The 11,394-nt window shown below is 38.8% G+C and overlaps 1 protein-coding gene across 1 annotated transcript in view; it reads left to right on the top strand.

Moving 5' to 3' along the window:
* The window catches only part of rfwd3 (ring finger and WD repeat domain 3), a 27,092-nt gene that overhangs the window by 2,922 nt on the left and 12,776 nt on the right, over positions 1 to 11,394 (top strand). The window contains exons 5-8 of the mRNA XM_014019339.1: positions 738 to 829; positions 6,540 to 6,654; positions 9,156 to 9,396; positions 10,289 to 10,439. Coding sequence (XP_013874793.1) covers positions 738 to 829; positions 6,540 to 6,654; positions 9,156 to 9,396; positions 10,289 to 10,439 — 599 coding nt within the window. The remainder of the gene's footprint in view (positions 1 to 737; positions 830 to 6,539; positions 6,655 to 9,155; positions 9,397 to 10,288; positions 10,440 to 11,394) is intronic.

Genomic DNA, 11,394 nt, shown 5'->3' with positions numbered 1-11,394 from the left:
TGATTTGTATAACTGTGGGTTGAACAGCAGGGCAGGTCCTGAAAATAAACAGTAAATAAATGGAGAAGCTAAACAACACAGTTAAACCATTTTTGAAGCAAACACAGCAGGATAAACTTAAAGCATATGGACTTTGATGTGATCAGCTGGACATTGAGCAACAGAGTTTTATGTCATGAGGGGTGGGGGTGGGTGCTGAGCTCGCTCGAGGTGATAGACGCATGCGCTATATGCGCAACATGAAGGCTGACTACAGTTGGATAAAGGGCACACGAGACAATTTGGCTTAAAATACAGACATTCTGACAAATAAGTAACTGTTCGTAACATTACCTCAGCTTAGAAGGCAGAGGTTGTCGGTCTTTTCCGCTCAGATTCAGCTATCTGAGCATGAAGCTAATTTTTACTCACAATGCTAATGCTACACTTAACTCTCTGGCGCTCAAGAGGCAGAGGAGCCAAATGGCTGGCTCACTGCTGCCAACTAGCTGTCAGAGGCTGAACTACAACATAAAAATGAACGGCTGGTAGGAAAGTTGATGTTTTAAACCTTAATAAAATATTGATACAGGGCTTTAGAATATCGATACATTATTGGGAAATGAAACAACGCAATATTTCAGTGTATCAATATTTTCTTACACTCCTAGTGAGCAAGGCCCACAGTTCCACTGGGGCGATCCCAGCACCACACGAGTGGGGCTTCTGTCAGCTTTGTGTGTCTCTGATGTTCTTAGTGCAACAAGAAGGCCAAGCGGTCAGACATCGTGCTGCTGTACGCCCCCAAGCTGAGAGCTCTGGACAACTCTGAGCAGGAGAGCTTAAAGAAGTGAGTCAGACCTCTGATACACTACACTCTGACATGTCACACAGGTCCTGTTCACATCTGATGGTCCGCTAGACTCAATTCGACTGGGGGACCAAGATTGCAAGCTTTCTTTACATTTTCAGTTGGTGTGGTTCACATTCACACTGTTTGCTTTTGCTCTTTCACAAGTTATAAAACGTGTTGTGCTGTGAGAATGTGCAGGCAGCCACTTCTGTAAAGCTTTATGTCTTTGTCACGTGTAGATTAGGGATGCAAGTTATTGATTAATTAATTAATCTAAAGTTGATTGATCATCAATTGATTAACAAGATGAGCAGCCATTTTCTTAAAAACCTGAGTTTTCTCTTGACTCAAGGGTCCTTTCAGAACATAAAGGGTCAGTCCTTTTTAAGAATATGCTGAAAAGAAGCACATCATTATATTTGAACAATTTATTTTGCCAGCTAATAAACACTGACTGAAAAAAACAAAAGCATTGTGGATTTCTCACACATCGTTAAACTTGGACATATTTATAAAATATTACAAAACAGAAAGCTATTAGTCTGCTGGATGGAAATAAAAGAATAAATGAGTGGTTAGTGGAGTCGTTCCTCTAATCCAAGAGTTGGTGGTTCAATTCCCCACTATTCTGGCACATGTCGAAGTGTCCCTGGACAAAACACTGAACCCCCACTGCCTCTGATGTGTCCCATCAGTGTTTGAATGTGATTTAAAGCACTGATTAGTCTCTATAGATTGACCTGTATTGGCTGTCAGGACACAGATTATGTAAAGAGCTTTGAGTATCCTGGTTGGATGGAAAGGCGCTATACAAGTACAGTAAGTACAGTCCAAAAATAAAAGATGTGAAACACTTAATCCTCCATGAACAAAGATGTAAAACTGTTGTTAATAAATTATTAATTTTAGAGTGCATTTACATTTAGAATTAAAATTTTTTGTCTCAGTTTTATTTTTTGCTGCCTTCTTGTTGGTTCTCTCTGTGGTTTAAACCAAGGGTTCTTAACCTTTTTGAACTCGGGGCCCAATTTGTTGAACATAAATTGTCACGAGGCCCAGTCACACATTACTACCAATGTATGGATCAAAATGATAATTATTCTAAATCTTGGTTTAATTTTTATTGTATTTACATTATAATTAAACTATCATAACTAACATAATTAAATTAAATACACTAACAGTTAAAAGTAATAATCCTGTCAAATAATCACATATGTGATTATGGCAAACATTTTTATATTGCAACCTGCCCATAACAATTGTTTGAACAAATACAACGATCAGTCAACAGACCACTCAGGCTTATCAACACACAAATATATATTTTTTAATATKAACAATAACAAAAATAGACAATTAAAAAAATAAAATTGTGGGCATAAAATAAATTTAAAAATGTTTAATCTAAATGTTTCAAATTAAAAAAAATATGTAAAAATAAAATTGATAAAGTACAAATGAAAACAAAGCCTTTTTAAACTTTTGCAACCAGAAGCTGCTCTTCATATTAGTGACAAACAATAACAGTAACAACAGCTTTTTGACAAGTTTAAAGTTTATTTAAAATACATTCAAAATGTTTAAAAATAAACTATAAAAATTAATTTAAAGTGAAAATTAAAATTTAATTGTATCTGCAACTGTATTTGATAATGTTTTGAACTTTTAAAATATTGCCTGGTAAAAACTAAAGCTGCTCTTCATATTAGTGACAAACTTTGGTGTTTTTTGACGTATTACTTTCATTTTTGCTTCAACTTTTCATTTAAAATGGGTTTCCATTCTCAAGTACCCCTATCCAGCATGTTTTACTTGTTTCCCTGCTATTCAGCAGGTCTTCAGAAGATTGTTAATCACTCATTCATTCAAACCAGGTGTCAAATCAGGGAAACATCTAAAAATCAGTGCTTTAAATGTTGACCAACACCTCGAGCTTCTCTGAGCTTGATGAGACATTTTCAAAATATAATATAGACTCAGTTTATGATTTTAGTATTGCCTCTGGAAGTCATTGACTCTTTGCCATTTATGTATAAATAATAAATTAGATAACGTGTTAAAGCAGTGGTTCTCAACCCTGGTCCTCAAGGACTCCTTTCCTGCATGTTTAGAGGTTTCCCTGATTTGACACACCTGGTTTGAATGAATAAGTGATTAACAATCTTCTGAAGACCTGCTGAATAGCAGGGAAACAAGTAAAACATGCTGGATAGGGGCTCTTGAGGGCCAGGGTTGGGCAGCCCTAAAAGGTTTTAAACATCTGAGTGGTGCACTACCGCTTCTGTGGTGAGAAAGTGTATTGCACCTTAGTGCTGGGCGGTATGACCAAAATTTTTTATCACAGTATTTTCAACATTTACACCAGTTTCACGGTATATCACTGTATTTTTCTTTTCATCACAGGCCAGCTGATAGTAAAATGTACAAAACCTGCTTAACTTTTTTCTTTACTGTGTCTGTGTCGCTGTTTCCCTCCTCTGTGTCTTTTCTCTGACTAGTGGTTGGAAACAGTAATCATGCATTTTGGTCCGTCGTGAAGGAGGGTTAAGAAAAGATTATCGGGTTTATTGTTTTATGTTATTTAATAAAGATTACCAGCACGACTCACCTTGCACACCAGTCAGCTCAACTCCACTACAAAACTTCTTCCCCGGGCTTTTCACAAAAGAAGCATGCTAAAGGCTGTGTCCAAAACGGCAGGCCGGGTCCTCCGAAGGTCGAATTTGTCGGCCGCATACGTCACAGCGCCGCGACGAAGGACGTCCAAAACCAAAGACTCCTCTGATGCGGCCGACAAATACGTCCTTTTTCCCCGATTTGAAGGACGGATCTGATTAATCCTTCCTGGCCCAGCATATCCCATAATGCATTGCGGCCCGACCGGAGGTTTTTTTATGCTAGTAATGGCGGACGAAGCGAGAGAAAAGAATACATTTAAATAAAAATATGGTGATATAAAAATTAAAAAAGTTTAGCGGTTGTAATTCTAATACTTTTATCATTTGTATGGACATGTTTTTAAATATTATTTTTTCGTCATAAATAACGCGAAATAAACATGAACCTACAGCGAGTCAAATAGTTCTTCAAATGATACTTTTAAGTTAATTTTATAGTTTTGTGATATTAATAATGCTAATGAATTGATATTCTTCTAGTTTTGATTTAAGTTTGCTTGTTTAGCGTCGTCACAGTTGCTAGGTGACATGACGTACGCCGGGGTAAGGAGGGGAGGCTAGACCGTCCAAATTCACAGCCTCTTTTTTTCCGGTCTTCCCGGTCTACCAAGGACCCGGCCCGCCATGACCGTGTAGTCTGGGTCCTCTGGAGGACCCGGCCTGTCGTTTTGGACACAGCCAAAGTCTCCATGCGTCTCCACGACTCCATTTTTAACGTCGCATGTTAAATCTAACCGTGCACATCCCAGAAGATGTGTTAACTACATTAAGCGATGGCGAAAACGGAATGGTTTTTGTTTTATGTCAGCCAATATGAGCAGCGGAATTGCCACCCGCCGCTGCAGCTATTCCAACAGTAACATAAGCATGCTAATGCGCATAGTGGTGCTGCGAAGAAAAGTGTCCCCCGGGAAACAGTTCACTGGCGGCTGTGACGAAACGTTCCGCACGTGGCTATTTAAACCGGTATGTCGGTATTCAGAAAATTCATGTCACAGCAAAAATAAAAAACGATATTCGGTACGAACCGGGATACCGCCCAGCACTATTGCACCTTATTCAAAATCAATGCGGTTCCACGGCCCTCTGCGGCCCAAAGTGAAAATCTGTTGTTCTTTTGAGGCCCTCAAGGTGGCGCTCGCGGCCCACGGGTTAAGAATCTCTGGTTTAAACAACAGACTTTTTTTTGTTCTCCAGAGCTCAGAACTGATTTTTGGTTCTGTTGGACCAGAGTCACCCTGGTTCTGCAGGTGGGCCGTCTCATTCCCCCTCTGCACAGAGTCCGAGCTCTGAGCTCAGCTCATTGTTTGGACTAAAACAGATGAAAGTCTACAGACACTGAACTACACGCCAAACTGTACAATCCAAACGTGTAGCGCTAAAGATCTCGCAATTCTCTCCTGCTCTCACTCTCTCTTCATCACCACCAAACTTCATTCATCTTTTGTGTCGTTTTATTTTCTTCGTCCCGTAGAATTTTTTCTGCTTGACAAACAACTTTGGGCCTCTGTCAGAGAAACGATCAAAGGGTTTTTATTTTATCGTCTCGAGGAGGATGAAACTGACGAAGGATTGCTGTGTTTTTTTTCCATGGGACAGTGTTTCCTGCTCATGCTCATCAAATCGGACGTCATTTTAAGGGGGAAAAAGGGTCTATATTTATCATAATTCTGCTTTAACTTGGCCTATCAACATAATTTAACAACTGCTTTAAATTTTCAAGTCCCTACTTCTGAATAAATTGAAACAGAATCTGGGAGAGGATGCATCTTTCTGGTCCGTCTAAGCAGATTTTACCAGTTGATCTAATAAACCATTATTTGACAATTAATTGTCGATTGATTGATTGCTTCCTTAGTGTAGATTTAAACACACATCAGTGACCGCACATACAGCTGAGGAGAATTAAATGTGTGAATTGTTAGGCCTGTCGCGATAGACAATATATCAATTAATTGCACGATAACTTTTTTTGAGGTCGGTAAAAAAAAACGAGGACGATAAGTTTCATTTTCCTACTTGTTTGTTTACTTTGTGTCTCTCCCTGTCTGTGCTCAGCTGACTCCTCCCCTCCTGTTTAGAGAGAGAGAGAGAGAGAGAGAGAGAGAGAGAGAGAGAGAGAGAGAGAATATCACTCACTCAGACAGACAGACAGAGACCCCATCAATCACTCAGACAGACCGACAGACAGTCCCCTCCTCACACAGACACGTTTGTTCTTCTATCCTCATGGGGACTTTGCATTGACTTTCATTCATATACCAGTATTTTCTATTACCATTTGACCCTAAACCTAGCCTTACATGGGATGTGAACTGGGCTTATTTCCCCATAAGAAACAGTGGGTCCTCACCAGGCTGTGTAGTTTGCTTCATCTCTAAAGAGATGCTGCTCTTTAATATTGTTTATTTACTGTRTAAGTTGTGTGTGGTGTTTAATTTACATTTTGTTGTTCTTTGTTTTTTTTTATTCAAGTGCATTTTTGTTAGAGACTGACAGTCCACTTTGTTAAACATTCTTTAAAAATTAAAGTTTATTGATTTATTACACTTACATATTACGCTTTTATAATTATTAGTTGTAAAATGGTCACCAGGCAATATTATCGCTTATCGCAATAATTTGTGAGACAATTAATCGCCCAGCAAAATTTGTTATCGTGACAGGCCTGTGAATTGTCTAAAAGGAACTTTCATTCCTGCTGAGAAGAAAAGTGTCAGACCTGCAGATTAATTCAGAACAACTCGACATTGATGATTCCTCAGGTGAACAAGGTGCAGACAACAAGAAAGGCCTTTTAAAAAACCCAAAACACATCAGTCTGGCTCTAAGGTGCCTTCTTCCTTTCTTGGTTTTATTTTTAACGTTGCCACGGTGAAACAAAGTCAGCCCACCACCGTTTTGCCTCTGAGCTGAACTGAAACAACTGAAAAGTCTAAATTAAATTAAATTTATTTGCAGAAGCTTTAAAAAAATCATGTCTTATTTGTGAGATTAGTGGTAAAAGTGTTTGTGTGTTTCTGCAGATCTCTGGAGCAGGAGCAGTCTCTGAGGAGGAAGGCTGAGCTGGAGTCAGCTGAGTACAAACTCAAACTGCAGGTCGTCACCAACAAATACGGACAGGCACAGCATGAGCTGCAGGTATCTGAGCGTCCTGATGGAGCTGGGTGGAAACGAGGCCTGCACCATATCAGGAAAACCTGCAATAACAGTGCTTAATATTGTGACAGCAATATGACTTGAGATTAGGGCTGCAACTAACGATTATTTTAATAATCGATTAATCAGTTGATTATTTTTTTGATTAATCGGCCAAATCATTAAAATGCTTAATTACATGAATATGAGTAGACATAAATTAAGTTAAAGGAGACCAATTATGGGTCCTAGAAATTTTTATGGTATGTCTGTGCCGGTCTCAAATCCTGGTCTCCCACTCTTTGGTCCAACACTACCCGTTGTCCTATTGGAGGCTTGTAGTGAAATGAGCTACACATTGCACAACAACAACCGTGACGGCTTTTTATACTGAGGAGGTGGAGTCTCACCCCGGGGGGTTGCTAGGTAAGGGGCTGAATGCAGGTTCCGGTGGGTTGTCGTACGGCTTGTGACATCACAAAATGACGGAAGTGTAAAACTTGTCATTAATATACATTAAAAATACATTTACTTACAGTAAATATGCCCCTGGGTGCATTTTTTTGGTCCTAGGACTTTTTTTTAGAAGTACATACCCAAAGTTGAGTAAAAAAAACCTTTAAAAAGTGAATTTTGCATAATAGGTCCCCTTTAACTCCTTAAGGATGCAAGTTATTGATTAATGAATTAATCTGAAGTTGATTTATCTTATAGATTGATTAACAATTAATAAGCAGCCATTTAAAAAAAAGTTTTCTCTTGAATCAAGAGGGTCTTTCCATAAAATGAAGGATTTTTTTATTATCTCCTGAATTAAAAAAAAAAAACAGAAGCACATAATACATATTTTAACAATTTATTTTGCCAGCTGTATTAAATACTGACTGAAAAAAAATGTGTATTTCTCCTACATGAAACATAACAGAAATTTAATAGGTTGCTGAATGAGGAAAATAGATTAAAATAATAAAATATGATTTTTAGATGTAAAACTATTATTAATTTATTATAATTAGAATTTATTTACATTTAACATTTATTTTTTTCTCCAATTCTTTACTTTTTGTTTCATTCTTGTTGGTTCTGTTTGACTAAAACATTGTTTGACCCAAAAAAAAAAAAACGGTTCTGAAGCAGCCCCCCTCCTGCTCCCCTCTCCCTGCAGACCTGCTGCTCGATTGCGTCTTTTTTTTTTTCTTTCGTCCTGAAACTTTTTGCTGCTCAACAAATAACTTTGGACCTCAGTCAGAAACAACTGGAGAGTTTTTATACTTTTGGCCCGAGAGGAGGATGAAACGGTGGATTTAAGGTCTCCCTCCTCCCCCGCACACATTTCCTCCTCGCGACGCAGCGCACATCAAATCAGACGTCTTTCAAAAAACATTAAACTGCGTCATATACTTCTTATCATATCTTAAGATCTACTTGGCCTAAAAACACAATTTTAAAACTGGTTTAAAGTTCGTAGTCTCTGCTTTTCACTCGAGAGTCAGAAAGGGCGGATTTTTACAGGTAGAGTTTTTTTTCTTGGTAACTGCAGTCATTGACAACGCTCTGCGAGTGACGTAATCGGCTCCGCGACACGGCGAGGGACACTTAAATCCCGTGACATAACGAATCGATAATGAAATTCTTTGCCAACGCTTTTAATAATCGATTTTATCGATTCGTTGCAGCCCTACTTGAGATAAACGGGGAAAAAAAACTTAAATATGCAGTGTTTATCTTTCTGTTCTGGTTCAGAGCTAAAAAAAAAACAACTAACATTTTAATTACAACATGACAGAGTGGATATGATTTAATGAGGCATCATTTTGTTTATCAGACTGATGCTGACAAAAACACACAAATGCAAACATTAAAGCTAACCATTTATTGCAATTCATGCATTTTTTTTGCAGTATCCCTTTTGCACAGGCTGTTCTCACGATGACGATAAGTTTGTGCTATATTGTGCAGCCCTTGTAACATTGCAATGCTGCAGCTGAATAGACAGCTGGGATCAGGCATAATAACTAAGAATTAAACGGTTAGAACTACGTGACCCAAGTCGACGCCTGAAAATTTATCTCTGGTTTTTATTTTATTTATTTATTTATTTATTTATTTAGATTATTGAGAAACGACACAACCCTTTTGGCTGGAGGTTGATGATCAGCCTCACCCTGGCTCTGTAAACTCTCTGCTTTAGTTCATTTGATCTGAAATTGGACTTTTAAAATCAACACTTTGTTTGCAGTGAAGAGCAGTCAGCTTTCAAACTTCATGTGTGGTTGCTCTTAATATTGTTTATTTCATATAGAACTCTACTAATCAGTCCATGGATGTGCACATCATAATAAAAATGTAACTATTTTTGTGTCTTTTAACACCAGAACCTGAACAGAAAAAGGTGCATTTAGAGTTAAATGTTCTTCCTGTCTTCGTCTCTGTGGAGTTTTCTGAAACATGGTGCAGGTAGCAAGTGTCCGTTAACCCTGGTTTCACTGTCCCCATCTCTGCAGGAGCTGAGGGTCTTGATGGCCCAGACAGGCCGGAGTTCACTTCCCTTCACCTCCTCTTCCTCGTCAAGCTGCAGCTCCTTCGGCTCGTCTCAGAAGGTGGACGGCTTCAGGACGGCCCAGTACAGCTTCTCCAGGGCGGTGCTACTGTCTCACGCTGGAGGCTGCAGGGTTTTGTCCTACTGTGAGCCTCTGAGCTGCCTGCTGGCCTCCCAGCCCTCCCCTCAGGCCACGCTGGTGCCCGGTGAGAAGTCCTCTTCAGTAACCCGACAAACAGACCTGATGTCTTCACCTCTGCTCTGTCAGATCGGTTTACTCGTGTGCACTTAGGACTAAAATAAACGTCTGTATTTAAAGCTTGAATATTCAGGAACAACAGTTTAAACTTGAAGCCTGAAACTCTGACAAATGTTCTTTAACAGAATCTGCAGTTCTCACAGAATGGTCTTTATTCATTTTATACATGAATTTATCTGATTTTAAATGTTTATGTAGCTGTTAACTATGCTTTAAACAGGCAGGAGAGTAAATCTGTAGTCGCCCACATAATGCCTGAACAAAAGCACACAGGTAGCCACATCTGCCTAAATATTTAATTATATATATTTTTCTATTTATTTCATTCATAAAAACAAAACAGTCTATATACAGTAAATTAAAGTAAATCATGCTGTGAATGAAAAGGCTGCAGATTGAAGAAAACTCTTATTTTATTTGCCCCTTTAAAAAAACACTTCTATAATCGCCATATTTACAAAAAAATACAGAACAAAAACATCAGATATCTTCATATCCTATTTCCTCTAGGTGGTTTATTCTCCCACTAATTTTAAACTTAATCATCTTTTTAAACATAAATATTGTTTTAGAGGTTTTTTATACCTTAATTTACAGCAGACTGAGCAATGATCCAGATTTTTTAGGTAAAATACTTGAGTTCAGAGGGAAATATTATATATCCGATTCATAATACAGACCCAGCATAGTTTTAATCAGCTGACATTTGAAGTGTTCTGACTTAAATGGTTCCCCCCACCCTAGTTGTTTTAATGAGTTCAGACTCAGGCCAGGCCTTCATCTTGTTCAGACGTTTCTACACAAGTCACTGAAGTCCAGTTTGTCTGTCCTCTCCTCAGGTTGTGGGGTGAAGAAGGTGAGCATGGTGAACATGAAAGCCAGTCAGTACGTTCCCATCCACAGTAAACAGATCCGAGGCTTGTCCTTCAACAGACAGAACGACAGCCTGCTCCTGTCTGCTGCACTGGACAACACCATCAAGCTGACCAGGTACCTGGTCTGTCAGGACCTCATTCTGTGCCTCAGACCTGCACAAACACACGGACTCACCTCACAGACATGAAGTGAGCGTAGCTGAACCAGACGTGACCACTTTGAATCCCACAGACTGCATGTTATTACTGCCTCTTGTCTCTGAGCTGCACAGATTGACCTCTTCACGTGTCTGTTGTTGTTTTTGCAGTGTCAGCTGTTTTTACATTGTGCAGTTTGACCACGACTCACAGCAACACATCCATCCATTCTCTTTGCCCACTTCTTCCTCTCTGGGTCACTGGTGCTCATATTACTGCACAATACATATTACAAATATGTTGTCATAGCCAGAAGGACAGAGTATCAATAGCTGCAACAGCTCACAGCAGACATAAATGACTTTGCCAAAAATGTTAAAAGTCACATCGAGTAGGAAGTAGAGACTACAAAGGGAGGAGAGGAAAAAAAGGAAACATTGCACTGGATATCGTCATCTCAGTATTTACAAGTAGTATCAGCATCACAAGATTTTCTAATATCATGCAGCCACCACATAGCTACAACATAATAATGGGCAAATAAGTTAAATAAAATCACAAAACCCATCACGGTTTCCTAACATGCGTGCTGCAAATGGGAGGTTTTAAAAAAGTTTGTGGGTTTGATTGTAATGAAGGAGACGCCCATAATTGGTGTTGCTCTCTGGTCAATCAATGTCCTGTTATCTGATGACATCAGATCTTTAGCTCAACTCAGCTTGTTTTTCAGACCCTCAAACAGGGTTCCTGCAGATCCTTAAAGTCTTAAAAGTCATTGAATTCATCAATCCAAAAATAAGGCCTTAATTAGCCTTAAAATGTCTTAAATTAATCTTTAAGAAGTCTTAAAAATGTTAACACATTGTAAATAGAATGATTGTAATTCAGCTCAAATATTGGGCTGCTACCTTATCGTGGTGGAGGGGTTTGAG

This window comes from Austrofundulus limnaeus, unplaced genomic scaffold (assembly GCF_001266775.1).
Source record: "Austrofundulus limnaeus strain Quisiro unplaced genomic scaffold, Austrofundulus_limnaeus-1.0 Scaffold217, whole genome shotgun sequence".
In the NCBI taxonomy this organism is placed as follows: domain Eukaryota; kingdom Metazoa; phylum Chordata; class Actinopteri; order Cyprinodontiformes; family Rivulidae; genus Austrofundulus; species Austrofundulus limnaeus.
This window is presented reverse-complemented; position numbering and strand designations above follow the sequence as displayed.